The sequence below is a fragment of the Gopherus evgoodei genome, chromosome 6 (genome assembly GCF_007399415.2).
Source record: "Gopherus evgoodei ecotype Sinaloan lineage chromosome 6, rGopEvg1_v1.p, whole genome shotgun sequence".
Taxonomy (NCBI): Eukaryota; Metazoa; Chordata; order Testudines; family Testudinidae; genus Gopherus; species Gopherus evgoodei.
This window is the reverse complement of record NC_044327.1, coordinates 92467993-92487910: the sequence shown is the minus strand read 5'-3', so window position 1 is coordinate 92487910 and position 19918 is coordinate 92467993. Positions and strand designations below refer to the sequence as shown.

Sequence of the window (19918 nt, the reverse complement as noted above, 5' to 3'; positions counted from 1 at the left end):
TAGGGGGAGTTCATCTTTCTCAGTCACTATTTCAGTCTGTCTGCAAGCTCAGGCAGACACCACAACACTGGTTATGGTGTTTGGAAAGCTTTCTTTGCTTCCTATGAGAGCTAGAAAGTTTTTAAATGTGAAAGCTTTGTTTCTGCACAATGAGTGTTGTTTGGATCACACAAACACATCACAAAGGCTAGATCTGACCTGCTAACCATATGTCAGACACCTCTGGATTGGATAAGAATATGCACAATTGTTATAGCTACTGCTGAAGAGACTTTGAAGGGGTATAAAACTTCATTCTTCTGTGCTTAAGCCAATCTCCAACAGCAGTTGGAGAATAGTCATGAGGGGCAGGGGTTTTTATGTTGGCCACTGCTGAAGATGGGGTACTGGACTATAGGTTTGATCCAATATGGCAATTTCTGTGTCTATGAAGAACACTACATTATTGCACTTACCTGTTATATGGTTGTTAATAATATTGTAAATAAGGACTACTGTTTTTTCTTGTCTTAGTTTGCCACTGTTTATAAAGCAAGGGATAAGAACACCAATCAAATTGTTGCTATTAAAAAGGTAAGTGCTTTCTGTGTTGTTTTATGTATGTACTCTGCAATCAGGTATCTAGTTGCTCTTGAAACTGTTCAACGGCTTTATCAGTTTAAAGGAAAGCTGTGATTATATATTCCTATTGGGAGCTGCCAACTGATGTACCAAGACTCCCTCTGCTCCTGTTTTCCTTGCCAGCTCAGGACTCCAGCACCCTGTCTTGCTGAGGCAGACACTTCCGTCTGCTCCAGGAAAGACCCAGGGTCTGAATTACTTGCCCAAAGCTGCAGGTTTACCTGAAAGCAGCTAACAAAAGTGTGCTTGTCTTTAGCACTCAGATGCCGAACTCCCAATGGGGTCTAAACCCAAATAAATCTGTTTTACCCTATATAAAGCTTATGCAGGGTAAACTCATAAATTGTTCGCCCTCTATAACACTGATAGAGAGAGATGCACAGTTGTTTGCTCCCCCATGTATTAATACATACTCTGAGTTAATAGGTAAAAAATGATTTTATTAAATACAGAAAGGAAGATTTAAGTGGTTCCAAGTAGTAACAGACAGAACAAAGTAAGTCACCAAGCAACGTAAAATAAAATGTGCAAATCTATGTCTAATCAAACTAAATACAGATAATCTCACCCTCAGAGCTACTTCTGTAATTATTTCTTAGACTGGACACCTTCCAGGTCTGGGCACAATTCTTTCCCCTGGTACAGCTCTTGTTCTAGCTTAGATGGTAGCTAGGGGATTCTTCATGATGGCTCCTCTCTCCCCCTTTGCTCTCTTCCACCCCTTTATATATCTCTTGCATAAAGCGGAAATCCTTTTGTCCCTCTCTGAGTTCCCACCTCCACTTCTCAATGGAAAGACACCAGATTAAAGATGGATTCCAGTTCAGGTGCTACGATCACATGTCACTGCAAGACGTCATTACCCACTTGCCAGCACACATGTATACAGGAAGACTTACAGGTAAAACACAGCCATCTGCAGACAATGGTCCTAGTTTATGGGAGTCATCAATATTCCAAATCACCATTAATGGCCCACACTTTACATAATTACAATAGGCCCTCAGAGTTGTACTTCATATTTCTAGTTTCAGATACAAGATTGGTACATTTATACAAATAGAATGATTACACTCGGTAGATTATAAGCTTTGTAATGATACCTTACAAGAGACCTTTTGCATGAAGCATATCTCAGTTTTATTATAGTCACTTTTTAAATTTTTATAAAAACATATAGGGTATGTCTACACTTACGGTTTTGCAGCGCTGGTAGTTACAGCTGTGTTAGAACAGCTGTATAGGGCCAGCGTTGCAGAGTGGCCACATTTAACAGTACTTGCAGCGCTGTTGGGAGTGGTGCATTGTGGGCAGCTATCCCACAGAGCACCTCGTCCCATTTCGGCGCTGTGGCTTGTGGGAAGGGGAAGGAAGTGTGATTGTCTTTCCGCTTCCTGTTCCAACGCCCCGTGGTGCTTTGGTACACATTCCGAGCAGTGTGGCAGCATTGTGATTGTACAGCGCTTTTTCTGCTATTTTTGTTATAAATGGATCCTGAGCAGCTGACGACCTTATTGATGAATGTTGCCAGCACATCGCGCTTGGCAGTGGAGCTATTCCTTCAGCTGCAAAATGAGAGTGAGAGTGACAATGACAGTGAGAGTGACAGTGAGAGTGAGGAGTCAGACGATGATATTTAATCGCCTCACTGTGAAGACAGTAAATTGCTTGTAGCAGTAACAGACGTGCTCAGCTCCGTGGACCGGCGCGTTTGGGCTCGGGAAACCAGCACTCAGTGGTGGGATCAAATCGTCCTGCAATCCTGGGATGACGAGCAGTGGCTGCAGAACTTTCGGATGAGAAAAGCCACTTTCATGGGACTGTGTGCTGAGCTTGCCCCTACCCTGCGGCGCAGGGACACGAGATTGAGAGCTGCCCTGCCAGTGGAGAAGCGGGTGGCTATTGCAATCTGGAAGCTGGCAACTCCAGACTGCTTCAGATCGGTGGCGAACCAGTTTGGAGTGGGAAAGTCGACCGTTGGAATGGTGCTGATGCAAGTTTGCACAGCCATTAATCGCACCCTGCTAAGAAGAACCGTGACTCTTGGGAACGTGCAGGACATTGTGGATGGCTTTGCAGAAATGGGGTTCCCTAACTGTGGAGGTGCAATAGATGGGATGCATATTCCTATTCTGTCACCACCCCACCTGGCATCAGAGTACGTTAATCGCAAGGGGTATTTCTCCGTGATTCTGCAAGCGCTTGTGGATCACCGTGGGCGTTTCACTGACATTTACTCAGGATGGCCTGGAAAGGTGCATGATGCATGCATCTTTCGGAACAGTGCCCTGTTCAGGAGGCTGAGGGCCGGGACTTTTTTCCCAGACCGGAAGATCACAGTAGGGGACATCGAAATGCCCACTGTGATCCTTGGAGACCCCGCTTACCCCTTAATGCCATGGCACATGAAACCATATACAGGGAAGCTTGACAGGAGCAAGGACCGGTTCAACTACAGGCTGAGCCGGTGCAGAATGACTGTGGAGTGTGCTTTTGGCCGTTTGAAAGCTCGCTGGCGCTGTCTTTATGGGAAGCTAGATTTGGTGGAAAGCAGCATCACTGCTGTTATATCCGCGTGCTGTACCCTCCATAATATTTGTGAAGGGAAGGGTGAAAGATTCAGTGAGGAATGGACCTCCGAGGTTCGACGCCTGGAGGATGAGTTTGCTCAGCCAGAGAGCAGGGCTAATAGGGAGGCCCAGGAAATGGCTTCAAGGATTAGGGATGCTTTAAGGGAGCAATTTGATGCTGAGAGCCAACAGTAATGTTTGATGCATTTGATGTGTTTTGCTTTACCTTGGTGTATAATATTTACCACTTCCAGCAACAATAAAACGTAGTGAAAGAAATAGGAAAAAAAAAACTTTATTCAACATACAGTACGTAACAGGCAAGGGGGTAGGGGTGGTGGACTGTACATTTACAGGTTTTAATATGTCCTATTTTGATCAATATTCAATGTCTGCTGCACTTCAGGATTACTATGCTGCAGAATAATGGGGGTGGAGTGAACAGGGTAAGAATTATAGTTATCAGGGCTGGTAGGTGATCTTACAGGTGTTGGGGGCAGCTGGGGATAATAAGGAACTGGCTGCTGGAGAAAGTTGTTTTGTGGAAATACTGGGGAACAAGGAAAAGGGCTTTGGGAGGGCTGTGGGTTACCACGGTACATATTTGTCTGCATGGCTACAATAGACTCGAAAGACTCAGTTTGGCGAGCCAGGAGGCTTATCATCTGCTTTGTGGTTTTTTTTGGCAGACAATTCCTTTCTCCTGCTTTCTGTTTGCCTCCATTCATGTACACTCTTTCTCCATTCATAGGTCTTCTCTCTCCATTCCTCTGTCTTCCTACTTTCTCTGTTGTAGTGACTCATAACAGATTTCATCAATTCCTCTTTTGATTTTCTAGGATTCCATCTCAAGTTCTGCAACCTACGTGAGGCCGGTGATCCGGCTGCAGTAGTCAAGGTCACTAGAAAAAAGAGAGATAGAACCATGTAATACACAGAGGCTACATTGTTTATTATCACTTGGTGAAGGACTTTTTAGACTTTTGGTAGCATCCTTCTCACATACCTCACATAACACAGAGAGGGCAGGCAAGCTAAGTCATGGCGAGCAATGGGGTGAGTGGTTTTGCCCCGATTCCCCCTTAGGAGTGGGAATTGACCAGTGGGTCACTGGGGTTTATCAGCAATGGGTACAGGAGGTAGCTGGTGTCCTGAAGAGGGGACAGTAGTGAATTGGAAGGTGGTGAGCTAGCTGCTTGGGGAGTGGGGGGGTTCTTTGGTCTGTGTTCACACCGTCCTGCTGGTGACTGGGGGTGGGGGAGAAATGCAGGGCTGGATGCCTGCTTGGAGGGGGGGACGGGGAACACGGGAGCACACCGCGGGGCTGGATGCCTGCTTGGAAGGGGTGTGGGGAACACGGGAGCACACCGCAGGGCTGGATGCCTGCTTGGAGGGGGTGTGGGGAACACAGGAACACACCGCGGGGCTGGATGCCTGCTGGGAGGGGGGGGTGGGAAACACGGGAACACACCGCGCTGCTGGATGCCTGCTTGGATGGGGGGGGTCGGGAACACAGGAACACACCGCGTGGCTGCCTATGTGTTGGGGGGGGGGGGGTTAAAAACAGAGCGCCATGGGCTGGGGAAAATGCGAACCTTGCGCCCTGCACTCAATTATCCCTAAGCTCTCCACAGGGTTTCCTACTGCCAGACATATCATTGCTGCGTGTTACCTGGGAAGAGAGGGAGGGTCTTCTACAGGAATGTGGATACCGCCCTGGCCCCTATGCAGCTTCCCTGTGTGGTCCCCCCACCCCTCGCTGCACAGTGGATCGGACGAGTTAGCCTGACTGGGACAGGGACCACGGTGGCTCTCCCTATCAATTTGAGAAAGCAAATTGCAAACGCTCTTGCAGCAACTTTTCAAGAGATTACCGAGGCAGATTACGGAGACGTGATAGAGCAAATCAATGGGCTATTCCACGTTTAGGCATGCATGCAGGCAGCCATAACCAAAATCCTCCTCTCCCAAAACATAGAAATCTACTTACCCCGAGCACGATCCTCAGCTTCCTCCTCAACATCAACTTCCAGCTGCTGCGACTGGCTAGCCTCTTCCAGGCTTGAGAAGAGCTCCTGACTGCATGTGTCCTGGGACTCCGGGGTGTCTCCCTCCATGCCAGTAGCCTCACTGTCTCCGTCCTCTACAAACTCCCCCACTTCTCCCTGCTCTGAACTCTCCATCGTGCTCCTAGGATTTGCAGTGGGGTCACACCCAAGTATGGCATCCAGCTCCTTGTAAAACCGGCAGGTTGTGGGGGCAGCTCCTGAGCGGCGATTTCCCTCACGGGCTTTGCAGTAAGCACTCCTCAGCTCTTTAATTTTGACCCTGCACTGCAAGGCTTCCCGTTCATGGCCCCTTCTCATCAAGGACTGCGATATCTGCCCATACGTATCATAATTTCTCCTTCTGGAGCGCAGCTGTGCTTGCACAGCCTCCTTTCCCCAAACACTAATGAGGTCCTACAGCTCTGCATTGGTCCATGCTGGGGCTCGTTTGGTGCATGGAGGTATGGTCGCTGAGTGATTGATAGATTAATTGCACTCCACACCTGGCTGAGCAAACAGGGAAGGGGATTTTTAAAATTCCCGGGGCATTTAAAGGAGGGATCAGGTGAGCCCAGGGCAGTGGAGTTTGCTTGATTACCAGAGAGACTTCTTCAGGTATGCTGGGATACCTGCTTATGCCACGGAGGTCAACAAAAACGCTGGTGAGTGTCTGCACCTGATGACCAGCGCTGGTGATCCAGCGCTGGATCCTCTACACCCGAGGCTCGACCGGGTGTACGGCCAGCACTGCAAACAGGGAGTTGCAGCGCTGGCCGTGCTGTGCAGGTGTGTACACATCCTAAGTTGCAGCGCTGTAACCCCCTCACCAGCGCTGCAACTCTGTAGTGTAGACAAGGCCATAGACTGCACAACGTCACACCTATAGCACCAACAGTGTGTTGGTTGACTAACTGGTTGACCAGTCCAAATCAGCCACCTCAAATGTTTTCCTAGTGTAAAACGCTGACTTCAATGCCATTACATTTCTAGATTTGTGACTGGTCACCCAGATCAGAAGCTGGAATTTTAAATATTGCAGACAACATTTTGGTGGGCTGTTACTTTTTATTGCATGTTTGGGGTTTTTTTGAAGTATTTCCAAACATAATGTTAGTAGTGTTAAGCTCTGGGTCTTCCACACCCTTGAGTGTCCTCTTTAAAAGGAGTGTCTGTTTATCTGAGAAGGACAAAGTTGTTTCCAGATAACCCTTTTAGATGGTCTGGCTATTTTTTTTTTTGACACTAATCAACATCCAGAAATGTTTTATTGTACAATGCATCCATGCATAATTGATTTTGTAATAGCTTGAATTAGAAATGAATAAAAATAAGCATGTAAGTAGTTGAAGATCAACCATGTGCAAAATGAGATTTTAGTTATTCAGACCACTGAAAACTTGGAAATCACAGTAAAACTAACAGGAAGAAGGATGATGTAATTTTTACAACGGGAACTGTCAAAAACACATTTTTGGAGGACGCTGCATGGCACAAGATTCTCTAAGTCCAAAAACACTGCTATTGGTGTTGGGGGAAATCTTGCTTTTGACAGTCATTTTACTCCAAAGGCTAAATTACAGAAATCTGTTTACAGTATGATTGCTCTTTTCTGATTTGAAACACCACAACCTGATGAGGTTACAGTAAATTGTAATGTTGAATATAAATGTTTTAGATGTGCTTTGAGGGACTCTTACTATGATGGAATTACCATAATGAAGAAGCAAGTACCCCTCAGCTTTGCTTAATAAGCAAAGTTTAGCCATTTCAATAATGCAGTCACATTGTTCAGTATTCATATTGTACTGCTACATCTCTACTATTGCTCCCATAAGGCTGTTGCTGTTTAAAATTGCCGTGGAGAACAAACTTGTTTGCACTGTAGAATTGCTGTAAGGTCACAAAGTTTTGTTGGTTCAAAAATAACTTCAGGACCGAAAAATGTTTGGCATAGGATCAATCTGGTAAAATCAGAATAGCCTGTAAATTTGAGTTGGTTTGCAACAACCATGTGGATGCCAGTCTTAATAAAATTTGTACTTGGTATGATTCACCTTTTTGGGAGAAGCCCATTACTGGTGTCATGGCTTTGCAGGCCCAGGCCAAGGTTGCAGTTACAAAACTCTTTGGTAAGATTGCATTATGTCTGGCTTTGGGAAGCATAAACACCTTTCCTTTTGTAAATGCCAAAGCTACAAATTCACTTCTAAAAATAAACTTCTTCTTAGCTATTTAAGATTTTTTTGTTAACACTAAAACTCAGTTTATCTTTGAGAAACTTATTGAAGTCTTCAGGTGTTGAGGAATGTGATTCTAATTACAGATAATACAGCGCTTACTATTTCTTTAGATTAAACTTGGACATAGATCGGAAGCTAAAGATGGTAAGTACTTGTACACCATAACTTGTTTTGTCTTTTTGCCTTTAGTGTGTTACTGTGAACTTCCTACTGTTGCGGTAGAGCAGTAAATTAGTTATTTCATCTATCCTAGCTGGAAAAGTGATACCTATATTGACTAACTTAATCCTACTTCTTTGGTGTAGCTTTTCCACAGTAACAATACCCCAACACTGCTGGGGGATCTAAAGAGCAACAAATAGAAAACTTCATATACTTTGCAGTGTTGAACATGATATAAAATCCTGGAGTGTCAAATCAATTGATTTCCATGATCTAAGATGAGAAATAGATGTAAATGAAATATAAATAGTGGCAAATACATTGAATTTTAAAACTTTTCAGTTTTTAATAATCTTTGGCTAATCACATAGTTATTAGTTTACAACATTGAGTTTACTGTGCCTTTTAATGTCTTCTTTAATTTCCTGCCCACATTTCTGTTATATGTTTTATCATAGTGCTGTTGATGTGCATGGCATACTAGATTGGTAAGAAGCTAGTCCTTTTGTGTTTCTTTTCACACTGGTGTCCCCAATGTCACCCCGTTTTTAGTATCATTCATGTATTTAAATCACAGCAGAAGGAAGATGATTGTAGGAAGAATTAGCCTTCAGGTATGTGTCAGTGTGGATCTCATAGGTGCATATGTACCTCATGCATGCAAGATCAGATTTTTTGAATAGTGGTGTCTAGCAGGGCCTGTCATACACACTATGCTTCCTTGTGCTCTCATACAAGTGCATAGAGAGTAGGGCAGGCACAACCCACCCTACGATCACTTTTATTGTCTGTGCAGCAAGATGGAACCCAGTGAGTGTCCAACCCGCTACTCTCTTCAGAGACCTTTAAACAGGTTTTAAAAACTTTTGGGGGGAAGAAATTATCTTCACACTTTCATGCAAATGATGTTCCCAAAGAAGAGAGATTAAATCAAGTGACACCACACTTTAATGATGGAATCCAAATCCTCAGGATTTCATCATTGGCCATCCTGCGACAGACACACATGATGCCCCTTCTGTTTAAGGGGGAGCCACATCCCACATAGGTGCTCTGTGGGCAAGTCTTTCTGTGCCATGATCCAGTACAGGGATGCTTGGCTCAAGGTGCATCTCTCTGAGCAGTCCGTACTGGTTACTTCAGACCAAGAGGTGATGGTTACAGCCAGAGTGGGGCTAGGTAAAGCAGCATTGGCCAGCATTCCCTTGAGCACTCCACATTCTGTGGTCAGGGGACGGAAAGAACGCGAAGAGAGTAGTATTGGTACTAATGATACTGACCACCTTAACATTGGTAAAGTCCCCATTGTGTGAGACATTAGCACTGACAATGCTAGAACCAGTGACTTTGGTTCCTGTGCAAGCTACCTTGACACCTCGGACAATAAAATAACACCTATGCCTGCTCATAAACAGGACTCCAACTTGTATAGTTGTACCGAGCATAAGCGTAGCCCTGAGACCAATGAGAAGTCCCACTTAGAGCACATGAAATGTCAGTCCTCCAAGAACACAGTCACTTAGCAGCTGGCAAGAGCAAGAGACCTGACACTAATCCTGTTACTGTTACCTGTGGTGGGGCTGAGCAAGGACCTAACACTTTCAGTAGAGGCACCCATACACCATCTGCAAATGTTCCTGGTACTGATGAGGTGGACTGGACCAGGAATGGTGCCTTGCCAGTGCCCTTTGAAGGGAATATACACACCTTGCAATTGCCTATATATTCTTGTCAGCATTGAGCAGAGATCCTTTGCCCCTGCCAATGGAGAATGATCCTAAAGAGGGCATAAGGAAGCCCCCATTCAGAGCATTGAGTGCTGCTCCAAAGAGCATGGGAGTGACACCAGGTCAGCTAACAAGGCCAGTACCCATGTAATGTCCCACCTTGGCCATATTGGTCTTACTGGGGCCTGTCCTCCCACACTAGATTATCAGAAATTTGTGGTGCCACCTCCTGTTGTAGAACTGAGTTGGTGAAAGGAACCCAGAAACATTCATGGAGTGGTACCATCTTCTGCCTCCTCCCTGACAAAGACTTTAATCATGGATATATCAAGTACCGATTGGGAAGCCCACCTGGACAATCTACAAATTCAAGAGATTTTGTCCTCAGAAGACATGGGGTTCCACATCAAGCCATCAGGTTAGTCTGTAATCCAACAGTACATTTCCTGTAGGACAGCTCTGCAGTATGCTACATAAACAAAGATCGATATATGCTCATTTCCTCTCTGCTTGGAAGCCATCAAGTGCTGGACATGGTGCCACCAATACTGGAGAACATCAATGGCTCTTCATCTCCCAGGTGTCAGCATCAACCTGGCAGGCTTCCTAAGCAGGCAGACTATTACCACCATGCCACATGCTAGAACTTTTATCCAGAGCAGGCATGAGATTGGGGTTGCTACCAGATGCTGCCTTTCTGCAGTGGTCCCAAGGCCTATTTAATGACTTTCCGTCAATTCCCCTGACCCTCAGGATGACTTCCAAAATCAAAACGGACAAAGCCATGATTATTCTCATAGCTCCATGCTGACTGAGGCAATCTTGGCTAACAGACCTGCTACAAATGTCCATCCAGCCTCAGATCCAGCTCCCAGACTGCCCAGACCTCATCGTACACCACCATTACAAGATACTCCATCCAGACTTGAAGCCCCTACATCTGTTCTATGGCTATTGGCTAGCTAAGTACCACAGATACCTACAGGTCCAGGAAATCCTGATACATACCAGAAAAACATCTATCACAATATATTCATCTGATTGGAAGAGGTTCTCAATGTGAGCATTGGTCCAGGTCTCAGTACTGAATGTTCTCTACTACTTGTTGCATTTAAAACAGACTGGCCTTTTTTAATCTCTGGAGTTCACCTATTCAGTGATTGTTTGGTCTTTTCTCACCCCCACAATATCTAAATTTGTAAAGGGTTGCTGTATACTTTCCACTGTTCAGAGAACAGAATCCTGCCTGAGATCTCCGTTTTTAGTCTGTCTGAGTCTCATGGAGGCCTCTTTCCAACCTCTCTCAGAATGCAGCTTACACCACCTATCTCTGAAGATGGTCTTCCTAGTGACTGTTGCTTCAGTCAGGAGACTGAGTGAGCTTCAGGCACTTATGTCCGAACCTCCCCATACTGCATTCATAAGCACAAAGTGATGTTGCAACTTCGCTTGAAATTCATCCCTAAAAGTGTCTCAGAATTTTATCTAATAAACTTCTTTTGTTTTTTCTCAAAGCCACCCTCAGCACTGGGAGTGTGTGCCCATCCAGGACTTGACTTTGTTATTCTGACATCGCCAAACCATGCATTTCATCTTTCTAGCCATAGGTGCGCACTCTACAGGTCAGTCTATCTCTTCACAAAGAATATTGAAATGGATAACACAATATGTCTTGCTGTGTTACTTGCTGGCTGATGTATCTCTCCCATTAAACATCATGACTTGCTCCAGCAGAGCACAAGCAATATCCTCCACTTGCTTTAGGAATGTTCCAAAACTGCTGCCTTACAGATTTCTAATGTTGAGTAACCCACTGACCTTTGTCAAACACTACTCCTTGGAATTAGCCGCCAGATCAGCTGCCAAGCTTGGGAGAGCAGTATTTCAATCACTGTTTTACTGATATAGCTGCAACTTATTCCCACCATCCTGAAGACAATACTACTTGACCATCATCTACGGTGGGATCTACCCTAACATGTACTTGAAGGAAGAACTATTACATACACTACAATAACTCTAGTTCTTTTGATATCTTGTTGGTGTGGATCGCACATACCACTCTTCATCCCTCTCTCACATGGGAGCATGAGGAGGCAGAGTGCATATGCTGCCCCGATGGACATAGCTATTCAAAAGAATCTCCTCTCTTGTGGATGATGCACGTGTACAACCACAGTGGGATCCACACTTACTGCTGGGTAAGTAACCATTTTTTTTTAAAAAGCCTTAAAATTGTTTGACAGGTCAAGATTTAATATCCTCTTCTAGATCTATGCCACAACTTCTCTATTTTGCCAAAAGGGAACATACACTGCTATAGAAACAATCACATCCTAAAGTGTAAATTTCCACTTACTTGTTAGTTGTGAAGTATTTACTGTTGGCTGCTGTGACGATGTGTACCCAACTTTGAATTACAGTGATGTACTTAGTTGCCATTCTGCAAACTAAATACATTTTTTCTCACTTTGTAGTCTAGTTCATAATTTCTCAAACAATCATAAATGACTAACATACAAAAGAAGCTGAATTAGAAATTCTTATTGGTAGCTAAATTGAAGTTTTTATATGCTGCTCCTGCCTTTGATGTAATCTTTCTTTCAATCTAGGAATCAACAGAACAGCCCTGAGGGAGATAAAATTGTTACAGGAGCTAAGCCATCCAAATATCATTGGTGTAAGTATAAAATGAATACTACTTGTGGCATATGCTGTAAGTCAGTCCCTGAATACTGTAGATATATTCTGCCACAAAGACTTACTGCTGTGATTATGGAGATTTTATCTTAATTCTTATACAGGGCATCTTGCAAGTTGGCAAACCTGATAAAACATTAACTTTAATAAAAAGGCAGATTTCAAAATCCACTTGCATTTTTGCCAAGTGTTAGTTGGAAACTTTTGCTGTTTAGGTGGGGAGAGTCAAATCCTGAAAAATTCAAATTTAAAAATAAAATTGCTTGTGAATCAATGCAGTGTGGCATTTCCCTGATTTTTTGCATGTTGTTATCTTGCCTCTCTGTTGCGGCTCAGCTTTCCTAAGCAACTGCAAGGTGAAACCGACAAGATCTGTTCAGTTTCACTAATGCTTTTTAAAATCCAATGGGCAACAGTAATACTTGTAGTTCAGAGCATGCATTTTTTTTTTAGTTTTACTTTCAGCTTCAGATAAATGTTTGTAAAGGTAAATACTGGTGATGGTTGATTCTCTGAACGGTTGGTTCACATAGACGTACAAAAGTTCAGATGCTTTATTTAAATATTTTCCCTGGAAGTATACTGTTCTTGCCTGATCTCAAGCCCATTCTTACAGCATTTCCATACCTGTAGCTGAAACCAGGAGAAGTTGAAACACATGAATTAAAAAGCTGTTAACTTGACTGAAAACATTCAAAAAAGGCTTTTGCTTGTGTCATAAATGTAAAAAGGATAGCATAAAATCCCTCCTTGGCAGCTGTACTAAATCGCTTTACCTGTAAGGGGTTAAGAAGCTCAAATCTAGTTGGCACCTGACCAGAAGAACCAATGAGGAAAGAAGATACTTTCAAATCTGGGGATTTGTTTGTGGCTCTGTTTGTTTGTTCCCTGTCCAGATGGAGAGAGACACCAGGTACATCATCTCCTGAAAACATACCTGAAATGATCCATCTTACTTACAATTTTTCAATTTTTGTAATTATAGGCAAGGAAACGTGTTAGGTTATCTTTTTGGTTTGGTTTGTGAATTTTCCCTGTGCTAAGAGGTAGTTTGTTCCCTGTTTTGTAACTGTGAAGCTGAGCCACAGGGGAATCCTCTGTGTTTTTAAATTTTATTTAACCCTGTAAAGTTACCTTCCATCCTGATCTTGAAGGTCTGATTCGTTACCTTTTCTTTATAAATTTTCTTCTTTTAAGAACCTGATTGATTTTAGTGTCCTAAAAGAAAAGGGTCTGGTCTGTACTTACATTGAAGACAATTGATTGGTATATTATTGTCAAGCCTCCCCAGGAAAGGGAGTGAAAGGGCTTGAGGGGATAGAGATTCGAAGTGACCCTGCCCTGACATTTTCTGTAAATGACTTGGTGGTGGTAGCAGTACTGTCCAAGGACAAGGAAAGGAATTTGTGCCTTGGGGAAATTTTTAACCTAAACTGGTAAAATATAAGCTTAGGAGGTTTTCATGTGGGTCGCCACATCTGTACCCTGGAGTTTGGGGCGAGGCCTGATGCTTGTATGTTCTCGAAACAGTTTGGGTCATCCTAGTAAAGAAGCTAAAATGAGTATATGTCTGAGGCAGGGCCAGGCTGAATGTCAGATTGCCCCATACTGCGCTCTCATCACAGTATGTTCTCTTCCCAATATATACAACTCTGCTCCCCCTTCCTGAAAACCATCACAACACATACTGTAGTGACACAGCATTAAAATGATAATATTAGAAGTACTCTGCAGTCAAATATATTTTCCATGTTGTGGTATATTTTGGTTTTCCAGCTTCTTGATGCATTTGGACACAAATCCAATATTAGTCTGGTCTTTGATTTTATGGAAACAGATCTAGAGGTAAGACTGCTTTAGCTGTTGCCTTCTTTTGATTCAGTACTTGGAATGTTTTAACTTTCAATATTGTGCACAAAACTATTGAAATACTGGAAACTATGATAATGTATTACTTTTTCATATTGATATCCAGATGGTATCTCCAAGTAAATGCATTTTGAAAATACTTTGTATTTGTAAGAGATGAGACTATAACACGGATTAGACATATACAACTTTGCCAGTTCAGGTAGTATCTTTTTGAAGTCTCTTTTGTAGTATATTAACATGCATGCATTCTTAATTAGGATGCAATGCTTTACTTTTTAATACTGCTCTAGAGTGTCAGTAGACTTTTGTCAAGAAATAGTTTATTAAACACGTATAGAATTAACATTTTGAGACCCAAGTCATAGACCGGGACCTCATTGTGCTAGACAATGTACAAACATTTACTGTATTTTGTAATTAGTAGTAATAGGCATGCAGTCCTGTTTGAATCAGTTCTGTTAACTTGTGAATTGGGTGCATTCCAAGAAATATAGATAACATATTATCCACTGATTTCTGTTTTGCTGGTGTTCGATCCCTATTGGAGTCTAAATAAGTAAATCTTTACAGGGGATTTGATATAACATGTTTTTATGCGTTCTTCGAAATAAAGGTTGTAGTAAGCAAGAGTGCATGTTAAGTCAATTATGGTTGTGTATATGCAATGACTGTCCATGCTTTATAGGGAAAAAGTTCAATTTAATGGCAGTAATCTGTCAGTATACAATGTAGTGAGCAATCAGAAAAGCATATACAAATGTTAAAAGAATAGTTGTCTGTTTTGCTAATATCTGTAATGCCTGTCATAAACTAGAGGAATACAAGATCAAAACAAAGTTAATAGATTACTAACAAAATGAGGTTTTTTTTTTTGCTGATAGCAATATTTATCCTCTCCTTGATGATGATGTGCTGCAAATACTCATAAGAATTCAAGTTGAGACTTGTAAAATATCAACTATTAGTGTTGATCTGCGTGTTTTCCTAATGTTAACTTTACTTATCTATATAATTCAAAACTAAGTAAAATCTATTTTTATGACCCAGGATGCCATGACAAACTAGGACAAGGCAAAACAAAGCATTTATTTGTATTTGGTAGCATCCAGAAGACCCAGCTGGGATCAGGATCTGTAGTAATTAGCATTGTACAACATATAGAAAACTTAATGCAATCTAATAACTATTTTAGATATTTTACAAATTTCAACTTGAATTTTTAAGCGTGTTGGGAAATGGAAGCTATTTGTAGGAGTGCAAAGCATTATTAATAGAAAACCAGTGGAGGGAGCAGTGTCTGAGGCAGAGAGAATGTTTAAAAAATAGGATGGAGCAAGTTCATGAAAGATCTATACAAAAAAAGAGGAGGCCATTTTTACCTGGATTCTGAAACAAGTGGATTTGCTAAAATGGTAGTGGAATAGGTCATACCTCCATGTGTATTCAGAGGGCTGTTGTGTTCTTCCAGAGCTAGAGTCTTGGAGCTATATTGAAGGAAGGTAAAATAGTTCAGGCAGAGAACACAAAAGTATAAGTGAGGATTTCTGTGAAGGACTTGCCACAATAGCATATGTGGTATATTTTGTTGAAGTGGTAGAGTTATGGTTAAGCATATTCCTCTTGCCTAAGAGAGGCACTGTAGCTCTTGAAATAATTAGCTGGAAGAAGTTGAGATTTCAGATCAAGCTTATGTAGTCATGCAGCTAGAGAAAACATGGAGTAAATATAAACTTAACACAAATATGGTATCTGGAATAGCTGTGGTCTCCATTTCAATTTCTATTCTCTTGTGTAAATAGCTATAATTTTTTCTGAAGAAACTTAAGAATTTCCACCACTCTTTACACAAGCCAGTGGCATAGAATCTTATTAGCAAGTGCACCATGTAACATTCAACTTTGCTTAAAGGAAAATAGTAACATTAATCAAAGAGAATTGTAATAAGATAATTAAACATAACATGCTTTTTTCCAGGTTATAATCAAGGATAGTAGTCTTGTGCTGACACAATCTCACATCAAAGCATATATGTTGATGACACTTCAAGGATTGGAATATTTACATCGGCACTGGATTCTGCACAGGGTATGTAAGAATACTCTAAAACGGGGTTCGGCAACCTTTCAGAAGTGGTATGCTGAGTCTTCATTTATTCACTCTAATCTAAGGTTTCGTGTGCCAGTAATAAATGTTAATGTTTTTAGAAGGCCTCTTTCTACAAGTCTTTAATATATAATGAAACTATTGTTGTATGTAAAGTGAATAAGGTTTTTAAAATGTTTAGGAAGCTTCATTTAAAATTAAATTAAAATGCAGAGCCCTCTGGACCGGTGGCCAGGACCCAGGCAGTGTGAGTGCCACTGAAAATCGGCTCGCGTGCCGCCTTGGGCATGTGTGCTATAGGTTGCCTACCCCTGCTCTAAAAAGAACAAAGTCCCTTTCAGCAAAAGAATTGCTAAAGGAAACTTTACACCCTGTAACAAAAGGGTGACACTTTGGTAGAGCTTAGTAGGTCCAAAAATAATCTTACTCTGTAAAGTTCATGTAACATAGTTTTTTTTTAAAGATGGGCGAGTGCTGAGGGGAAAAGCTTTTTTTTTTTTTTTTTTTTTTTTTTTTAGTGGTTTTTATTATGGAGACACAATTCCAATGCCTGCAGCCCAATAGCTGAGCAACCTGACAATACCAATCCACCGTACAGTTAGGAAAGTATTCCTATTTACTTACGAAAGCCTTCCATTTCAAAATTGTGATAGAGTATTGTGGAGTAACATTAATATATGTTATGGTACTTTAAATCTTTTGATTGCAACTCTTATCTTGGCTGTTCTGAACTGGGAAGTACCAACTTAGTGTGGTGAAATAAATGGCTAAATGGAGTTTAATAAAAAGGGCTGGTTTCAAATGTGCAGTGGAAGCCTACTAAATTGCTTATCACTTTCTAGTTAATATATTTAAAAAATCAAGTTAAATAAAACTAGTGTACTGCACTACAGGGAGCAAATGCATCTCTAAAACTTTTGTTGTAACTGTCAAAGTAATGCTACAAAAGTAAACTGCGGCTCTTTGGCAGCAAAGATATGGTCACCCTTAAATCAGCTTTTTAAAGGTATTTGGAAAATCTGCAGGTCAGGTAGCAGAAGTACAACAGCCAAAGACACACACAGGTGTAATGCAGAATTTATTTTTGCAAAAGGGGCTTTCTATAAAGATAGAAGCTTGTCTTCTAGAATAACTTTAATATAAGAGTGCCAGGGGAGCTCGTTATTAGTCATGCTTTTATTGATACTATCAATTTTATTGTCTTTGCCCCTTTCTTGACAGGATCTCAAACCAAACAATCTGTTACTAGATGAAAATGGGGTTCTAAAATTGGCTGACTTTGGCTTGGCAAAATCTTTTGGAAGTCCAAATAGAGTCTATACACACCAGGTAGTAACAAGGTAAGAAATAAAGCACTCTGCTTGGCTGTTGGATAGATGGGTATCTTGTAAAATCAGCTCTTTGCACAAGCCGAAGAGCTAACTTTATATGAATGTGGCAATGGGAATCTGAATAACTGCTATAAAAGCTGACCTCAGTGCTTTGCAAGGTTATCGAATTGCTTTTCAGAACTGCCAGTAAAAAGGATTGTTGAACCTGTGTTGGTCCCAGGATATTAGAGAGACAAGATGAGAGAGGTAATATCTTTTATTGGACCAAATTCTCTTGAGAGAAACAAGCTTTCAAGTTTACACTGAGCTCTTCTTTGGGTCACATGCAGATGCATCTGAAGAAGTGGGTTTTTTACTCACGAAAGCTTATGCCCAAATAAATCTGTTAGTCTTTAAGGTGCCACCGGACTCCTTGTTGTTGTTCAGGTCCCATGTGTAAGCTTGAAAGCTTGTCTTTCCAGCAGAATTTGGTCCAATAAAAGATATTGCCTCCCCTACAGTCTATGTAAAAAGGATTATGGAGTACATGCCTGGACGAGATCTTCTGTAACTCTAGGTGTTGCCTTTTCTCCAGAAACATAAGGAAATACGTACACTAGTTTTGTAAGTCTGGCTGTAATTAACTTCTGAAACAACAAGGCTTAGTAGGCTCTTTATCTCTTGTGTATATTAACCAAATTATTTGCCCTGAATGTAGTATTCCTAACTACTCGCTCATGTGTCTCTTAGGGTAACTAAAGGGTCTTAATTTACATCAGATAGATCTATTGGGTTTTTTTGTAACTTTTAATACACATTTCTAAAAACAGAGTGGGGGTGCAAGGCATAACTGAACTGCCAGAATACTTTTTTCATTTGTCTACGCTAATATGAATAGTTGGGATTTATCTTAAATGTCTTTTTCTAATGGAAGAAATGAAGCTAGATTTGTTATAGATGTTTGAGTAATGGCATCATTGCCAACATTTGGAACCATCTCACTTCTTCCATCTACTAAGCTGTTCTCGAATGCTAGTGTATTCAACACTGCAAGTGGAATCTAATTAAGGTACGTCTACACTACAGGATTATTCTGATATTACATAAACCGGTTTTGTAAAACAGATTGTATAAAGTCGAGTGCACGCGGCCACACAGAGCACAGTAATTCAGCTGTGTGCGTCCATGTATCGAGGCTAGTGTCGATTTCTGGAGCATTGCACTGTCGGTAGCTATCCCGTAACTATTCCATAGTTCCCACAGTCTCCGCCGCCTATTGGAATTCTGGGTTGAGATCCCAATGCATGCTGGTGCAAAAACAGTGTTGCGGGTGATTCTGGGTAAATGTCGTCATTCATTCCTTCCTCCATGAAAGCAACGGCAGACAATCATTTCATGCCCTTTTTCCCTGGATTGCCCTGGCAGATGTCATAGCATGGCAACCCTGGAGCCCCTGGATTGCCCTGGCAGATGCCATAGCATGGCAACCCTGGAGCCCATTTTGCCTTTTGTCACTGTCTCCATATGTGTACTGGATGCTGCTGACAGAGGTGGTACTGCGGCGCTACACAGCAGCATTCATTTGCCTTTGCAAGGTAGCAGAGACGGTTACCATCCCGATTGTACTGTCTGCCATGCCATTGTAAATTGGCGATGAGATGACAGTTATCAGTTGTTCTGTACCGTCTGCTGCTGTCATGGGTACTCCTGGCTGACCTTCGCTGAGGTCGGCCGGGGGGCGCAAAGACAGAAATGGGAATGACTCCCCAGGTCATTCCCTCCTTTATGTTGTATCTAAAAATAGTCAGTCCTGCCTAGAATATGGGGCAAGTGTACTAGAGAACCAGTGTACCAGAGAGCACAGCCTCTCTGTGTCAGATCCCGCAGAAATGATGAGCTGCATGCCATTCTAGGGGGTGCCCCTGCAACAACCCCACCCGTTGCTTCCCTCCTCCCCCAACCCTCCTGGGCTACCATTGCAGTGTCCCTCCATTTGTGTCATGAAGTTATAAAGAATGCAGGAATAAGAAACACTGACTTTTTAGTGAGATAAAATGAGGGGGGAGGCAGCCTCCAGCTGCTATAATGATCCAGGCAGGACATTAAATGGTGGAGGGGGGGGGAGCCCAGCATCCCGCTGCTATGATAGTCTAAGCAGTACAGAATCTTTTCTTTAGACATGAAAGCAGGGAGGGGGGCTGTTGGAGCTCAGCCCCCAGTTGCTATGATCAAGACGGTTACCAGCCGTTCTGTACCATCCGCCGGGAATGACCGGGAGTCATTCCTATTTTTACCCAGGCACCCCCAGCCGACCTCACCTGAGGCCAGCCAGGAGCACTCACGGGATGATGACGAGGACGGCTATCAGTCATTCTGCACTGTACTGTCTGCCACCGGGGAGGGGAGGGGAGAGGATGCTGCTGTTCACTGCCGCAGCACCGCGTCTACCAGCAGCATGCAGTAGACATACGGTGACATTGAAAAAATTCAAACGATTTTTTTTCCCTTTTCTTTCACGGGGGTAGGATGGGAGAGTAAATTGACAACACATACCCTGAACCACCC

The 19918-nt window shown here is 42.4% G+C and overlaps 1 protein-coding gene across 1 annotated transcript in view; it reads left to right on the top strand.

The window, feature by feature from the left end:
• Nucleotides 1–19918, top strand: part of CDK7 (cyclin dependent kinase 7) — a 39264-nt gene that overhangs the window by 3956 nt on the left and 15390 nt on the right. The window contains 6 exon segments of the mRNA XM_030565867.1: nucleotides 514–573; nucleotides 7590–7623; nucleotides 11981–12048; nucleotides 13845–13913; nucleotides 15915–16025; nucleotides 17265–17383. Of these exon segments, the coding sequence (XP_030421727.1) occupies nucleotides 514–573; nucleotides 7590–7623; nucleotides 11981–12048; nucleotides 13845–13913; nucleotides 15915–16025; nucleotides 17265–17383 (461 nt within the window).